The following is a 17,980-nucleotide window of genomic DNA, read 5'->3' as shown; positions in this document are numbered from 1 at the left end:
ACAGCCCACTAACATTTTTTTTAACCACTGTATTAAGGTATAATTTGTATACCACACATTCACCCATTATAATTATACAGTCTGATAAGGTTTTAGTAAATTTATATAGTTATATAATCATGATACATGATGTGATCACACAATATATAGTCTTTTCAGGCTGGATTCTTTCATGTAGCATACTGTTTTTGAGGTTCATCCATGTTGTTGCATGAATTAGTACTTTACTCCTTTTTACTGATGAGTAGTTTTCTATCATATGGATATATCACATTTTGTTTACACATTCACAAGTTGGTGAATATTTGTGTATGTGCATACAGTCTACTATGTTTATCCACATACTTATCAGTTCCAATTCCATTCCTTTCTGTGGATTTGAGTTACCATCTGCTGTCATTTTCTTTCAGCCTAATGATTTCCTTTAGTATTTCTTTTAGGGCAAGACTGCTACCAACAAACCCTGTTTTTGTTAATCAGGAAATATCTTTATTTCACCTTCATTTTTGAAGGATAGTTCTGCTGGATGTACAATTCTTGGTTGAATTCTATTGCAGTATTTTGAACATATTATTCCACTGCCTTCTAGCCTTCATTTATCTGATGAAAAATAAACCATTAATCCTACTGTTGTTCCCCTGTACAGAGTTCTTTTTCCACTGCTGCTTTTAAGATTTTCTCTTTGTCATTCAGCAATTTGACTTTGTGTCTAATTATGGTTTTCTTTGTGCTTACCTTACTTGGCACTGAGACTTTTGAATCTTTGGATAACATTTTTATCAAATTTGGGAACTCTGGGGCCATTATTTCTTTAGATGCTTTTCTGCCTCATTCTTTCTCCTCTCCTTATGCAGCTCTCATTACGTGAGTGTGGGTACATCTGCTATTGTCCCACAGATCTCTTATGCTCTGTTCATTTCTCTTCAGTATCTCCTATCTCTGTTCTTTGGATTGGATCATCTCTAGTGACTTACTTTTGAGCTATCTCTATCTTTTCTGCTATCTCAGATCTGATGTGATCATTAACACATTTTTCATTCAGTTACTATATTTTAAAACTCTAGAATTTCCATTTTAGCTGTTTTTTTAAAGTAGTTTATATTTCTCTATTGAGATTTCCTATTTACTAAGTAATTTTCATAATATTTTCTTTTAATTCTTTGAACAGTTTCCTTTAATTCTTTGAACATATTTATGATAGCTGCTTTGAAGCCTTTGCTAAATCCAACATCCAGCCCACTTACAGTCAAGTTCTTTTCCTTTTTCTTTTCTTTTCTTTATTTTTATTTCTTTATTTTTCTTTGGCTGTGCTGCTCAGCTTGTGGGATCTTAGTTCCCTGATCAGGAATTGAACCCAGGCCCTCAGCAGTGAAAGAATGGGGTCCTAACCACTGGACCGCCAGGGAATTCCCTAGAGTCAATTTTTCTGAGTCACAGGTTCCTGCCTCCTTGTATTCTTGTCTCTTTTTTGCTGACAACTGTACATTTTAGATAATATATAGGAGCAATCACAGATTCTGATACATCTTTGTGGGATTTTGTTTTGTTTTGTTTTTAAACTACAGAATCTGTCTCCCCCATGGAGCTTGGAGGCTAATGTCTTTGCTCTGGTGTTATTTTTGTGTGCGTTTGTTTTTTGTTTTTGTTTTTGATTAACAGACTTTTTAGAGCAGTTTTACATTAACAGCAAAATTGAGTGGAAAATACAGAGATTTCCAATATAACCCTGCCCCCAAATATGTACTTACAATGGTTAATTTTGTGTGTCAACTTGACTGTGCTAAGGGATCCCAGATAGGCTGGTAAAGAATAATTTCTGCTGTGTCTGTGAAGATATTTCTGGAAGATATTAGCATTTAAATTAGTATACTGAGTAAAGAAGATCTACCCTTACTAACATAGGCAGGAATGATCCAATTCATTAAGGGTCTGAATAGAATCAAAAAAGGGGAAAGGAAGAGCGATTTGTCTCTTTCTTTTCTTGAGTTGAGAAATCCATCTACTCCTGCCCTTTGGGCCTTTGGGCGCCAAGACTTATGTCAGTGGGCCCCCACGTCCCCCAGTTCTCAGGCCTTTGGCCTCAGACTGGGATTTACACCATCAGCTCCCCTGGTTCTCAGGCCTTCAGACTCAGACTAAATTATACCACCAGCATTCCTGGTTCTTCAGCTTGCAGATGGCAGATTGTGGTACTTCTCATTCTCCATAACCATGTATGAGCCAATTTCTATAATAAAGCTCCTCTTTTATATCTCTATCTATATATACTGTTGGTTATGTTTCTCCGGAGAACTCTAACACAGATTTTGGTACCAGGAGTGGGCTCAACAACTTGGACTCCCACTCACCAAGGCCAGCCTGGTTATGGCCACTGTGGTCTATGTCTTTCATCCTCTGTTGAGTGATCTGTATGTAGACTGGGGGGTACATTTAAAGCTCTGCCACATTTCAAGTCTCCTTTGCTTGTTACTTTCTGCTGGACTCTCCAATGTCCCCTGCATGTGTATGTGGTTTCCCAGTTGGCCAGGGATGTTGGAAAGCTCATCTAGCCTTTCTATGGTTCTCTCATTTCAAGGTTCCTCCGGTTAAAATTTATGATTGGCCTGCGACTGACACCAACCAGTACAGCAAATTCAGGCTAACGAATATCAGGCGATCCCCAATTCATTTCCTACTAAGTTGGCCACTTTTATCTGATAAATCTGTAGGGTTTTGCCCCTTGCTCTAAACTGAGTCAGCGGTCTCCTCTGCCAGCAAAGCTGCTGGTTCTCTTGGCTAGCTCCATGCTGATAGAATTGCTATTGTCAAGGACTAAGCTGGGGCAGTGGATGGATAGGAGCAGCCCCACGCAAGATGCCAGAAAGACTCTCTCTTTATCTAAAGCTCTAACAGTTTTTTGAGAATGATTTGCACTCTTGTTTGCTGCTTATCTATTTCCAGTGCCCTGAAATGGGTGTTTTTGATCATTTTATTTAGTTTGTGTGTGTGTGTGTGCATTTGCTGTGTATGTTGAGAGTGTATACAGACCTCTTTACAAAGCCACAGCCAGAAGTCTCTGCCTCTGTTTACATTTTGATGTACATTTTGATGCAGTTCTACTTACTTTGCAGTTCATTTTTCATGTTTACATATATGTAACTATAAACAGTAGTATTTTCTGTGTCCTAAAAATGCAAGTTATTTTTTCCTTAATGCTGTTTTTTAAAAGTAACCTTCTCTTTATTTATAAAATCTGGTCCTTTTATTTATTTTATTTTATTTTAGCCACGCTGCGTGGCTTGCGAGATCTCAGTTCCCCGACCAGGGATTGAACCCGGGCCGTGGCAGTAAAGCCTGGAATCCTAACCACTAGGCCACCAGGGAACTCCCAAAATCTAGCCCTTTTAAACACTACAAGATTCTATCTAGTTAATATACCAAATTTTCCTTTCATTTATTGATAAGGTTGTTTCTAATTTTTCACAATTACAAATACTGCCACAGTGAACATCCTTATACATGTTTCCTTTTCAATTTTACTAGATATATCAAATTGGTTCCCCAATTTCATATCAATTTACACTATCACTCCCAACAGGTATGAATGAGCAGACCTGTTTACCCACTGTCTGGCAAAAGCCAGATATTTTCAAATTTTTAAAATTTTCACATAGGATGGGTGAAAGCTTGATCTCATTACAGTTTTAAAATATATATAGTTGTAAGATGTGTGACATCCTGCCAAATTGCCCTTCAGGGAGTTTGTAATCAAATTGTTCTCATCAATCACAAATGTTACCCTTTTTAAAATGTTGACAATTTGATAGAAGAAAATTGGCATCTTTCCTGTTTTATATTATTTCTTGATTATTGTAAAGTAAATGTAAATTTTAGCTCTTACATTTAGGACAATGATTCATTTTGAGTTAATGTTTATGTACAATATGAGAGTGTTTGGGGGGTTTTTTTGGTGTGTGGATACCAATTGTTCCAATACTATCTGCTGAAAAGACTATCATTTACACATTGAATTGCTTTTGCACCTTTGTCAAAAATTAATTGGCCATTAATTAATTAAGTCTATTTCTAGACTCTCCTTGTGTTCCAATGATTCTGATTTCTGTCTATCTCTTCACCAATACCACTCTTGCTAACTGTTGCTTTAGAGGAAGTCTTAAAATCAAGTGGTGTGATTCTCTCCAACTGTACTATTTTTAAAAATTGCTTTAGCTTCTTGGTTTCTTTGCTTTTCCCTATAAATTCTAGAGTCGGCTTGTCTATATTTACAAAAATTGCTACTGGGATTTTGATCATAATTGCATTAAATCCATAGACTGATTTGGGAAGAACTAACCTCTTTACTATATTGAGTCTTCCAATCCAAGAACACAGTGTGTCTCCATTTATTTAGGTCATCTCTGACCTCTTTGATCAGGATTTTGTAGTTTTCAGGACATAGATCCTGTACATATTTTGTTAGATTTATACCTAAGTGTTTCACTTGGGAGGAGGGGACCATTGTAAACGATATCTTTAAAAATTTTGGTTTCCAGTTGTACCTTGCTAATATAGAAATATGACTGGTTTTTGTGTGTTGATCTTGTACCCTATGACCTTGCGAAGCTTAAACTCACTTACTAGATCTAGGAGATTTGTAGATTCCTTGGAATTCTAGATTCCTTGGCCAGTCATGTTATCTACAAATAGAGACCATTTTATTTCTTCTAAGCTGTATGTCTTTTTCTTGCCTATTACACTGGCTAAGACTTCCAGTACTATGTTGAGTAAGAGTAGCGAGTGAACATCTTCCCCTTGTTCTTAATCTTAAGAGGAAAGCATTCAGTCTTACTGTTAAACATGATGTTAGCTGTAGGTTTTTTGTACAGGCCTTTTATCAGATTGAGGAAGTTCCCCTTCCATCATGAAAGGATGTTAAATTTTGTCACATGCTTTTTCTGCATCAATTGACAAGATTCAGGTTTGAATACTGAACCAGCCTGACATTCTCAAAGAAAAAACCTCACTTGATCATGGTGTATTATTCTTTCTTTATATATTGCTATATATTTTGTTGAGGATTTTTTACATCTATGTGCATGAAAGGTATTGGTCTATAGTTGGTTTTTTTGTTTTGGTTTTGTTTTTTCTTCCAATGTCTTTGCCTGATTTTGTTATCAGGGTGATGCTGGCCTCATAAGATGAGTTGGGAAGTAATCCCTCTTCCTCAATTTTATGAAAAGATTATGTAGGATGGGTGTTATTTCTTCTTTAAATGTTAAGTAGAATTACCCAGTGAAATCACCTGGGCTTGGAGATTTCCTTCTCAGAAAGTTAACTACAAATCCTTTTTTTTTTTTTTTAATAATTAGGGTCTATTTGGGTTATCTGTTCATCTTGGTTGAGTTTGTTTTTTATTTTATTTATGGTATTTCATGACAGGCACAAGTCTTAGGTCTTTTTATAATTAAACCTATCAATCTCTTCTTTTCTGGTATATCTTTGTGTACTCAGAGAGTTCTTTCCTCCAATTTTTAACTTCAGTACATTTTATTCCAGTACTGTACTTTCTTCTGGCTAATTTATATTTTTTAGTTATGATGTAAAAAATATTAATCCATCTGGAATTTAGTGAATGCTAGGAGGTGACGATCCAGATTTTCCTTAAAGTTAAAAATTAGTATCCAAGAAAAGAATAAGGTGGCCTTGGAATCTCCTAACTCTATAATCATAAACTTTTTCTCATAAAAAACAAACTTTACATATTCACAAATAGATTAAATTTCTTAATAACCATAACTAATTTTTTTTTGTATTTTTTGTAATAGATTGGAGTGTAACTGCTTCACAATACTGTGTTAGTCTCTGTCATACAACAAAGTGAATCAGCCACATGCACACACACATCCCCACATCCCCTCCCCCATGAGCCTCCCTCCCACACTCCCCATCCCACCTCTCTAGGTATAGCAAACCACCGAGCTGATCTCCCTGTGCTATGCTGCTGCTTCCCACTAGCTATCTATTTTACATTTGGTAGTGTATATGTGTCGATGCTATTCTCACTTCGCTCCAGCTTTCCCCTCCCCGCCATGTCCTTAAGTCCACTCTCTATGTCTACGTCTTTATTCCTGCCCTGCCACTAGGTTCATCAGAATGAGTCCAAAAATTCATTCATGGAATTTTTTTAGATTCCATATATATGTGTTAGCATACGGTATTTGTTTTTCTCTTTGACTTACTTCACTCTGTATGACAGATTCTAGGTCCATCCACCTCACTACAAATAACTCAATTTCATTTCTTTTTATGGCTAATACTCCACTGCATATATGTGCCACATCTTCTTTATCCATTCATCTGTTGATGGACATTTAAGTTGGTTCCATGTCCTGGCTATTGTAAATAGTGCTGCAGTGAACACTGTGGTACATGACTCTTTTTGAATTATGGTTTTCTCAGGGTATATGCCCAGTAGTGGGATTGCTGGGTCATACGGTAGTTCAATTTTTAGTTTTTTAAGGAAACTCCATACTGTTCTCCATAGTGGTTGTGTCAATTTACATTCCCACCAATTTTTAAAAAATCAAATATATAGATGGAGCACAAATACTGTGAGTATTCACAAGGACATTCTTTAAATGAGCAAGAGGATTAGCTAGAAAACACAGAATACGAAGCTTCAATTAACATTCATGCTAAAGAAAACAATATTCAAAATATCCAAATAATTTCTGAAAACTAAAAAAAAAAAGTTTATTTAATAACATGGGGGAATACAAGAGTGGAAAAAAGTAGGACACAAAGCTTTCCCTATAATATCCTCCCTCCCTCCCTCCCTCTCTCTCTCTCTCTCACACACACACACACACACACACACACACACACACTTTTCCTCTCTCTTTTTCTCATATATGACTGGAAAATAATGTCCACCAAAATGGATTACTTTTATAAGCAGAGAAAATCAACATTTAAAAAATATTTAAGTTACATTCTTTACAAATCCCCAACTCCTCCCGATAAACCACTGAATACATTCGTGTCCATTGATTGGATCAAGCCGGGTAAGCATGGGACAGTGTCCTCCCTTACCAGTTCCTTGCGTCTCTCCCAAAGCTGCCCACTTTGAAAAGGATGACTCTGCCTAAGGAAGGACTACTGTTGCATGAGTTCATGACTTGGCTTTCCTCTAGAACCCCCAGTACCTCACTTTTGAATATAAATCAAGAAAATTCTAGCTGCTACAAACATTCTCTCATATAAGCCAGAGGAAGAGTCAAGGAGGCTGAGAGTGGAGGAAGATGAGGGGAGGAGCCAACGTTTTTCTCTTTGATCACTGGACCTCCTCACTAACTGATACATCTCGGGTCACAATCATAGCGTGGAGGATTTCTGCTCTTTATGCAGGTGAGTTTTGCTGAGACTCTAAGGGAATAAAGGAAATGGAAATCAGTTGATCTTACTGGTTTTGATGTTCCAACTATTTTGGGGAGATAGGATTGTGCCTAAATTCATGCCTAAATGATTTCCTACAAAATGGTAGCCAGTCTTATCTTTCCATCACAGACATGAATAGCTACTTATAATCTGTCCATATTGATAGATAGACCATTCCATTTGCCAATGTGCTTCCCTCCTATGACCGGGAAGTGTTAATATCTGCAAAACCACCTCTTCTACCTACCCCTGTGTTGGGCCTCTCCAGACGTGGCATCAGCCTTGGCTAGTAACGCGCTCGCCTCTGCAGCTTGGGGGCTGACTTCAGTGAACAAAAAAACACAGATAGAATGGGCCTGGAATAGAGAAAATCATGACAAGGTAAGTACCCAAATGACAGTGTTTCACTGTGGATTTTATAGTAGTTCTCATAGAATTGTTAGTTGACTGAAAGCTGATATGTATATAATCATAGAGTTACGCGAGAGATGAGTTTGAGTCCCAGCTCTGCTACTTCCTAGCTGTGCGTCTTGAGCAAGGAATTTTACCTTCATATGTAGAAGGAATATTTAGTTTCCATTGGTTAGGGTTTGGGAAAGATTAAATGAGATGGTGCACGCAAAGCACCGGGCACAGTACCCTTCACATGGTCAGTTCTCAATAAATGTCAGCTATGATTATTTTTATTACATTTCATAGCAGAAATAAAATCATAACTTTAGCTCAGCCTCTCAAAGGCTCAGTATCAAAAAAAAGTCTAGTGAAGCATGAATCCTAGAGCCATACTTCCTGGGTTCCCATCTTAGCTCAGCCATTTACTGTAACATAAGGCAAGTCACTAATTTCTCTGACTATAAAACAGGGGTGACAAAAATAGTATTTATCACAAACAGTTGTAAAGATTAAATGAATACATGTAAAGTGTTGGGAATATCACCTGGAATGTAGTAAGCACTAGAGAAGTACAGATTTTATTATTATTATTATCTGAACTGAAATGGAAGGAGTAACAACCTGGAAAGAGAAAGAAGACAGAAAACATCCAGTCCACACGCACCAGCAAGAGAAGAGCCACCTGTACTTCATTTGTCACAGGCCAAACACCATGAGGTGTTTCAAGGAACTCCAGAGATTATCAGACAACACTTTAGAGCTAAGACACTGTGCAGAGTTGTTATGAGTACAGGCTCTGGAGTCAAATTTTCTGAGTTCAAATCCTAACCCCCCCACTTGTTAGCTACACAACTTCAACTGAATTAGCTATATAGTTCTTTGGGCTTCAGTTTCCTCATCCTTAAGATAAAAAAAAAAAAATGGCACTTACTTCATATGCTTATTTCATGGATTAAATGAATTAATATATCCTCAAGTGCACATGGTAAAAGCATTCCATAAATTTGAACTATTATTTTTGTTGTCATTAGGAAACACTGATTATTTATTGTTTTATCCATTTTGATCTGATCTGACCACTGCTTTAAGAGAGTCTTGGACACACCAGATTGGCTTTCTCTGTAAGCAGTGGACTCCCTGCTTTCAGGGCAGCATTCCCTAACATCTCTCCATGGTGTGATGTTAATAACCTTGGATTTTTGGATTGTCTGCAATGCCTTTTCTTCAGTAGCAGACTGTTTTCACATACACTGTTGGATGGCATTACACCTTTTCTGTGATACAGGAAATCCAGTACTGTGATCTGTTTTTGGTTATGAGAGATACCTGAGGCCATGAGCATGGTTCTCATTTGAGGAGAGAAAAGGTGAATTTAACTAGCAGTTTCAAGGGACGTTTCAAGTACATGATACATATAGTGCCCTACTCTGTTTCCATTATGATAAACTCATTCCTTTGTATGTTTAGTTTTGTTTTCCCCTCTGCATTTGTCAAATTACTTACCTACAAGCAAAACACACTTATGATGGTTTAACCATAAACTTTGAGATACAACCAGCTAGACTAGTTTAACGGACAAATGACCGTATTGCACCAAAATATCATAAATTTTCATTTAAAAAGTCCTTTGCATTTGCTAAAGACTTAAGTTCAGTTGCCCCTATGGCCTTTTTCCCTGGAGTAGACTTTCTCGGCTCCCTCTTCCCAGCACAGACAGAGGTGAGGGAAGCCTGGTAGGGGAAGTGCTGTCTTAAATCAGGTCACACAGCAGATAGGCCCACTGTGAGTCGTTGTTCTCTGTCCAGGTCATTTAAAGTTGAGGAAGGTCTCTTGTGTGGATCTGGAGGAAAATCGATCCCATCCCCTGTTCTGAGAAGCCCAAGCGTCCCTGGCCCTGGGAACTGGGCCTGGGGCCAAACAAGCCCACCTGACGGGGGCGTCAGCCAACCCACCTACCTGCTGCAAGTACTGGACGGCCTGGTCATGGCTCCTCCTCAGCTGCTCGATCTGAGCAATTTCCTCGTAAAGACCAACCAGATCTGATGTCCTATCACCCTTAGCAGCAATAACATTGTCAATAGCCTTTTCAAAGTATGCCAGAGCTAGGTTTAACCTGCGGTTGGCCAAGGGGGCTCTATAAGAAAAGCGACAAGAATGGAAAGTCACAGAGAGGCCACTTGCTTTGTAGATGCAAAAGGAGCTGATTCTAAGAACTAAATGATTTGGCCTTCATAGGCCAATCATCTGAGTGGCTGGCTCAAAACCTAGCCTTGTTGTAAACAAACTCCTACTAACCTGCATTTTACCCACCAGATTCCACTGACTACCATTCATCAAACCCATTAGTATATCATGCAATAGTCTAATTTTATAAAAAAGCAAATGGAAAAAATGGCTTCCAGCAGTTCATAACATGGGATAATTTACCCATAAACAAAGACTTTTAAAATCAAAATAAAATTTTATTACCTCTGACTCCCTCTCTTTTAGGCCAAAGCAGAGGTTTTTCTTTGTTTGATTTAGTTTAGTTTATTCCTCCTCAGTTAAAAACGAGAGAGGATAGAGAAAACAATGTAAATATTCCCCCACCAAAAGGGGACGGTTAAATAAATTATGGTACATCATACAATAAAATACTTCAGACATTAATCATGTTTTCTTTTTAGACTAATATGGAGAAAAATTTTAAATGTGTTAAGTTCAAAATACAGTTATAAAACTATACTTAAAATATAATCCTGATAAGACCTTCAATATGGCGGAGGAGTAAGACGTGGAGATCACCTTCCTCCCCACAAATACATCAGAAATACATCTACATGTGGAACAACTCCTACAGAACACCTACTGAACGCTGGCAGAAGACCTCAGACTTCCCAAAAGGCAAGAAACTCCCCACGTACCTGGGCAGGGCAAAAGAAAAAAGGAAAAACAGACACAAAAGAATAGGGATGGGACCTGCACCAGTGGGAGGGAGCTGTGAAGAAGGAAAGGTCTCCACACACTAGGAAGACCCTTCGCGGGCAGAGACTGCGGGTGGGGGAGGGGGGAGCTTCGGAGCCACGGAGGAGAGCACAGCCACAGGGGTGTGGAGGGCAAAGCGGAGAGATTCCCGCACAGAGGGTCGGTGCCAACCAGCACTCACCAGCCCGAGAGGCTTGTCTGCTCACCCGCCGGGGTGGGCGGGGGCTGGGAGCCAAGGCTCAGGCTTCGGTCGGATCGCAGGGAGAGGACTGGGGTTGGCTGCGTGAACACAGCCTGAAGGGGGCTAGTGCACCACAGCTAGCCGGGAGGGAGTCCGGGAAAAGGTCTGGAGCTGCCAAAGAGGCAAGAGACCATTGTTTCAAGGTGCGCGAGGAGAGGGGATTCAGAGCATGGCCTAAACAAGCTCCAGAGACAGGCGCGAGCCACGGCTATCAGCGTGGACCCCAGAGACGGGCGTGAGAGGCTAAGGCTGCTACTGCAGCCACCAAGAATCCAGTGTGCAAGCACAGGTTGCTATCCACACCTCCATTCCCGGGAGCCTGTGCAGCCCGCCACTGCCAGGGTCCCGTGATCCAGGGACAACTTCCCCAGGAGAACACACGGCACGCCTCAGGCTGGTGCAACGTCACGCTGGCCTCTGCCGCTGCAGGCTCACCCTGCATCCGTACCCCTCCCTCCCCCCGGCCTAAGTGAGCCAGAGTGCCCGAATCCTGTCTGGGTGGGAACAGACGCCCTCAGGTGACCTACACGCAGAGGCGGGTCCAAATCCAAAGCTGAACCCCAGGAGCTGTGCAAACAAAGAAGAGAAAGGGAAATCTCTCCCAGCAGCCTCAGGAGCAGCGGATTAAATCTCTACAGTCAACTTGATGTACCCTGCATCTGTGGAATACCTGAATAGACAACAAACCATCCCAAAATTGAGGCAGTAGACTTTGGGAGCAACTGCAGACTTAGGATTTGCTGTATGCGACTGACTGGTTTCTGGTTTCATGTTTATCTTAGTTTAGTATTTAGAGTTTATTATCATTGGTAGATTTGTTTATTGATTTGGTTGCTCTCTTCCTTTTTTTGTATATAGATATATATTTTTTTTCCTTTTTCTCTTTTTGTGAGTGTGTATAGGTATGTTTCTTTGTGTGATTTTGTCTGGATAGCTTTGCTTTTACCATTTGCCCTAGGGTTCTGTCTGTCAGTTTTTTTGTTTTTTTCTTTAGTATAGTTTTTAGCGCTTGTTATCACTGGTGGATTTGTTTCTTGGTTTGGCTGTTCTCTTTCTTTCTTCTTTTTTTTTAATACTTTTTAATTCTTTTTATTTTTAATATTTTTTTATTTTTTATTTTAATAACTTTATTTCTTTTTATTCTATTTTTCTCTTTCTTTCTTTTTTTCTCCCTTTTCCTCTGAGCTGTGTGGCTGACAGGGTCTTGGTGCAGCGGCCGGGTGTCAGGCCTGTGCCTCTGAGGTGGGAGAGCCACGTTCAGGATATTGGTCCAGCAGAGACCTCCTGGCTCCACATAATATCAAATGGCAAAAGCTCTCCCAGAGATCTCCATCTCAATGCTAAGACCCACCTCCACTCAACAACCAGCAAGCTACAGTGCTGGACACCCTATGCCAAACAACTAGCAAGACAGGAACACAACACCACCCACTAGCAGAGAGGCTGCCTAAAATCATGATAAGGTCACAGACACCCCAAAACACACCACCAGACGCGGTCCTGCCCACCAGAAAGACAAGATCCAGCCTCATCCACCAGAACAGGCACCAGTCCGCTCCACCAGGAAGCCTACACAACCCACTGAACCAACCTTAGCCACTGGGGGCAGACACCAAAAACAACGGGAACTACGAACCTGCAGCCTGTGTAAAGGAGACCCCAAACACAATAAGTTGAGCAAAATGAGAAGACAGAGAAACACAGCAGATGAAGGAGCAGGGTCAAAACCCAACAGACCAAACAAATGAAGAGAAAATAGGCAGTCTACCTGAAAAAGAATTCAGAGTAATGACACTAAAGATGATGCAAAATCTTGAAAATAGAATGGAGAAAATATAAGAAACATTTAACAAGGACCTAGAAGAACTAAAGAGTACACAAACAATGATGAACAACACAATAAATGAAATTTAAAATTCTCTAGAAGGAATCAATAGCAGAATAACTGAGGCAGAAGAATGATAAGTGACCTGGAAGATAAAATAGTGGAAATAATTACTGCAGAGCAGAATGAAGAAAAAAGAATGAAAATAATTGAGGACAGTCTTAGAGACCTCTGGGAAAACATTAAACGCACCAACATTCGAATTATAGGGGTCCCAGAAGAAGAAGAGAAAAAGAAAGAGACTGAGAAAATATTTGAAGAGATGATAGTTGAAAACTTCCTTAACATGGGCAAGGAAACAGTCAATCAAATCCAGGAATGCAGAGAGTCCCATACAGGATAAATCCAAGGAGAAGCATGCCAAGACACATATTAATCAAACTTTCAAAAATTAAACACAAAGAAAAAATATGAAAAGCAGCAAGGGAAAAACAACAAATAATATACAAGGGAATCCCCATAAGGTTAACAGCTGATCCTTCAGAAGAAACTCTGCAAGCCAGAAGGGAGTGGCAAGACATATTTAAAGTGATGAAAGGGAAAAACCTACAACCAAGATTACTCTACCAAGCAAGGATCTCATGCAGATTCGATGGAGAAATTAAAACCTCTACAGGTAAACAAAATCTAAGAGAACTCAGCACCACCAAACCAGCTTTACAACAAATGCTAAAAGAACTTCTCTAGGCAGGAAACACAAGAGAAGGAAAAGACTTACAGTAACAAACCCAAAACAATTAAGAAAATGGTAATAGGAACATACATATCGATAATTACCTTAAATGTAAATGGATTAAATGCTCCCACCAAAATACATAGACTGGCTGAATGGATACAAAAAGAAGACCCATATATATGCTGTCTACACGAGACCCACTTCAGACGTAGGGACACATACAGACTGAAAGTGAGGGGATTGAAAAAGATATTCCATGCAAATGGAAATCAAAAGAAACCTGGAGTAGCAATTCTCATATCAGACGAAACAGACTTTAAAATAAACACTATTACAAGAGACAAAGAAGGATACTACATAATGATCAAGGGATCAATCCAAGAAGAAGATATAACAATTGTCAATATTTATGCACCCAACATTGGAGCACCTCAATACATAAGGCAAATGCTAACAGCCATAAAAGGGGAAATCAATAGTAACACAATCATAGTAGGGGACTTTAACACCCCACTTTCACCAATGGACAGATGATCCAAAATGAAAATAAATAAGGAAACACAAGCTTTAAATAATATATTAAACAAGATGGACTTAATTGATATTTATAGGACATTGCATCCAAAAACAACAGAATATACTTTCTTCTCAAGTGCTCATTGAACATTCTCCAGGATAGATCATATCTTGGGTCACAAATCAAGCCTTGGTCAATTTAAGAAAACTGAAATTGTATCAAGTATCTTTTCTGACCACAACACTATGAGACTAGATATCAATTACAGGAAAAAGTCTGTAAAAAATACAAACACATGGAGGCTAAACAATATACTACTTAATAACCAAGAGATCACTGAAGAAATCAAAGAGGAGATCAAAAAATACCTAGAAACAAATGACAATGAAAACACGACGACCCAAAACCTATGGGATGCAGCAAAAGCAGTTCTAAGAGGGAAGTTTATAGCAATACAATCCTACCTCAAGAAACAAGAAAAATCTCAAATAAACGACCTAACCTTACACCTAAAGCAGTTAGAGAAAGAAAAACAAAAAAAACCCTAAAGTTAGCAAAAGGAAAGAAATCATAAAGATCAGATCAGAAATAAATGAAAAAGAAATGAAGGAAACAATACCAAAGATCAATAAAACTAAAAGTTGGTTCTTTGAGAAGATAAACAAAATTGATAAACCATTAGCCAGACTCATCAAGAAAAAAAGGGAGAAGACTCAGACCAATATCACTGATGAATATAGATGCAAAAATCCTCAACAAAATACTAGCAAACAGAATCCAACAACACATTAAAAGGATCATACAGCACGATCAAGTGGGATTTATCCCAGGGATGCAAGGATTCTTCAATATACGTAAATCAATCAATGTGATATACCATATTAACAAATTGAAGAATAAAAACCATATGATCAACTCAATAGATGCAGAAAAAGCTTTTGACAAAATTCAACACCCATTTATGATAAAAACTCTCCAGAAAGTGGGCATAGAGGGAACCTACCTCAACATAGTAAAGGCCATATATGACAAACCCACAGCAAACATCATTCTCAATGGTGGAAAACTGAAAGCATTTCCTTTAAGATCAGGAACGAGACAAGGATGTCCACTCTCACCACTATTATTCAACATAGTTTTGGAAGTCCTAGCCATGGCAATCAGAGAAGAAAAAGAAATAAAAGGAATACAAATTGGAAAAGAAGAAGTAAAACTGTCACTGTTTGCAGATGACATGATACTATACATAGAGAATCCTAAAAATGCCACCAGAAAACTACTAGAGCTAATCAATGAATTTGGTAAAGTTGCAGGATACAAAATTAATGCACAGAAATCTCTTGCATTCCTATACACTAATGATGAAAAATCTGAAAGAGAAATTATGGAAACACTCCCATTTACCATTGCAACAAAAAGAATAAAATACCTAGGAATAAACCTACCTAGGGAGACAAAAGACCTGTATGCAGAAAATTATAAGACACTGATGAAAGAAATTAAAGATGATACCAACAGATGGAGAGATATACCATGTTCTTGGATTGGAAGAATCAATATTGTGAAAATGACTATACTACCCAAAGCAATCTACAGATTCAATGCAATCCCTATCAAATTGCCAACGGCATTTTTTACGGAACTAGAACAAATCATCTTAAAATTTGTATGGAGACACAAAAGACCCCGAATAACCAAAGCAGTCTTGAGGGAAAAAAACGGAGCTGGAGGAATCAGACTCCCTGACTTCAGACTATATTACAAAGCTACACTAATCAAGACAATATGGTACTGGCACAGAAACAGAAATATAGATCAATGGAACAGGATAGAAAGCCCAGAGATAAACACACACACCTATGGTCAACTAATGTATGACAAAGGAGGCAAGGATATGCAATGGAGAAAAGACAGTCTCTTCAATAAGTGGTGCTGGGAAAACTGGACAGCTACATGTAAAAGAATGAAATTAGAACACTCCTTAACACCATACACAAAAATAAACTCACAATGGATTAGAGATCTAAATGTAAGGCCAGACACTATAAAACTCTTAGAGGAAAACATAGGAAGAACACTCTTTGACATAAATCACAGCAAGATCTTTTTTGATCCACCTCCTAGAGTAATGGAAGTAAAAACAAAAATAAACAAATGGGACCTAATGAAACTTCAAAGCTTTTGCAAAGCAAAGGAAACTACAAACAAGACGAAAAGACAACCCTCAGAATGGGAGAAAATATTTGCAAGTGAATCAATGGACAAAGGATTAATCTCCAAAATATATAAACAGCTCATGTAGCTCAATATTAAAAAAACAAACAACCCAATGCAAAAATGGGCAGAAGACCTAAATAGACATTTCTCCAAAGAAGACATACAGATGGCCAAGAAGCACATGAAAAGCTGCTCAGCATCAGTAAGTATTAGAGAAACGCAAATCAAAATTACAATGAGGTGTCACCTCACACCAGTCAGAATGGGCATCATCAGAAAATCTACGAACAACAAATGCTGGAGAGGGTGTGGAGAAAAGGGAACCCTCTTGCACTGTTGGTGGGAATGCAAATTGATACAGCCACTATGGAGAACAGTATGGAGGTTCCTTAAAAAACTAATAATAGAATTACCATATGACCCAGCAATCCCACTACTGGGCATATACACAGAGAAAACCATAATTCAAAAAGACACATGCGGGCTTCCCTAGTGGCGCAGTGGTTGAGAATCTGCCTGCCAATGCAGGGGACACGGGTTCGAGCCCTGGTCTGGGAAAATCCCACATGCCGTGGAGCAACTGGGCCCGTGAGCCACAATTACTGAGCCTGCGCGTCTGCAGCCTGTGCTCCGCAACAAGAGAGGCCGCGATAGTGAGAGGCCCGCGCACCGCGATGAAGAATGGCTCCCGCTTGCCACAACTAGAGAAAGCCCTCGCACAGAAACGAAGACCCAACACAGCCAAAAATAAATAAATAAATAATTAAAAAAAAAAAAAGACACATGCACCCCAATGTTCATTGCAGCACTATTTACAATAGCCAGGACATGGAAGCAACCTAAATGCCCATCGACAGACGAATGGATAAAGAAGATGTGGTACATATATACAATGGAATATTACTCAGCCATAAAAAGGAACAAAATTGGGTCATTTGTAGAGACGTGGATGGATCTAGAGACTGTCATACAGAGTGAAGTAAGCCAGAAAGAGAAAAACAAATATCGTATATTAATGCATATATGTGGAACCTAGAACAATGGTACAGATGAACCGGTTTGCAGGGCAGAAATTGAGACACAGATGTAGAGAACAAATGTATGGACACCAAGGGGGGAAAGTGGCAAGAGGGTGGTGGTGGTGTGATGAATTGGGAGATTGGGATTGACATATATACACTAATATGTATACAATGGATAACTAATAAGAGCCTACTGTATAAAAAAAAATTAAATTAAATTAAAAATTAAAAAAAAAAAAGAGTCATGTACCACAGTGTTCATTGCAGCTCTATTTACAATAGCCAGGACATGGAAGCAACCTAAGTGTACACTGACAGATGAATGGATAAAGAAGATGTGGCACATGTATACAATGGAATATTACTCAGCCATAAAAAGAAACGAAATTGAGTTATCTGTAGTGAGGTGGATGGACCTAGAGTCTGTCATACAGAGTGAAGTAAGTCAGAAAGAGAAAAACAAATACTGTATGCTAACACATATATATGGAATCTAAAAAAAAAAAAAATGGTTCTGAAGAACCTAGGGGCAGGACAGGAATAAAGATGCAGACATAGAGAATTGACTTGAGGATACGGGGAGGGGGAAGGGTAAGGTGGGACGAAGTGAGAGAGTGGCATGGACATATATACACTACCAAATGTAAAA

The 17,980-nt window shown here is 38.8% G+C and overlaps 1 protein-coding gene across 1 annotated transcript in view; it reads right to left on the bottom strand.

Annotated features, from left to right (window-relative positions):
• TTC23L (tetratricopeptide repeat domain 23 like) overlaps window positions 1-17,980 on the bottom strand; it is a 58,227-nt gene that overhangs the window by 18,427 nt on the left and 21,820 nt on the right. Inside the window, exons 9-10 of the mRNA XM_057540345.1 lie at window positions 9,766-9,943; window positions 7,664-7,772 (exon numbers count right to left, since the gene is read on the bottom strand). Of these exons, the coding sequence (XP_057396328.1) occupies window positions 7,664-7,772; window positions 9,766-9,943 (287 nt within the window). The remainder of the gene's footprint in view (window positions 1-7,663; window positions 7,773-9,765; window positions 9,944-17,980) is intronic.

Source organism: Balaenoptera acutorostrata, chromosome 2 (genome assembly GCF_949987535.1).
Source record: "Balaenoptera acutorostrata chromosome 2, mBalAcu1.1, whole genome shotgun sequence".
In the NCBI taxonomy this organism is placed as follows: Eukaryota; Metazoa; Chordata; class Mammalia; order Artiodactyla; family Balaenopteridae; genus Balaenoptera; species Balaenoptera acutorostrata.
This window is presented reverse-complemented; position numbering and strand designations above follow the sequence as displayed.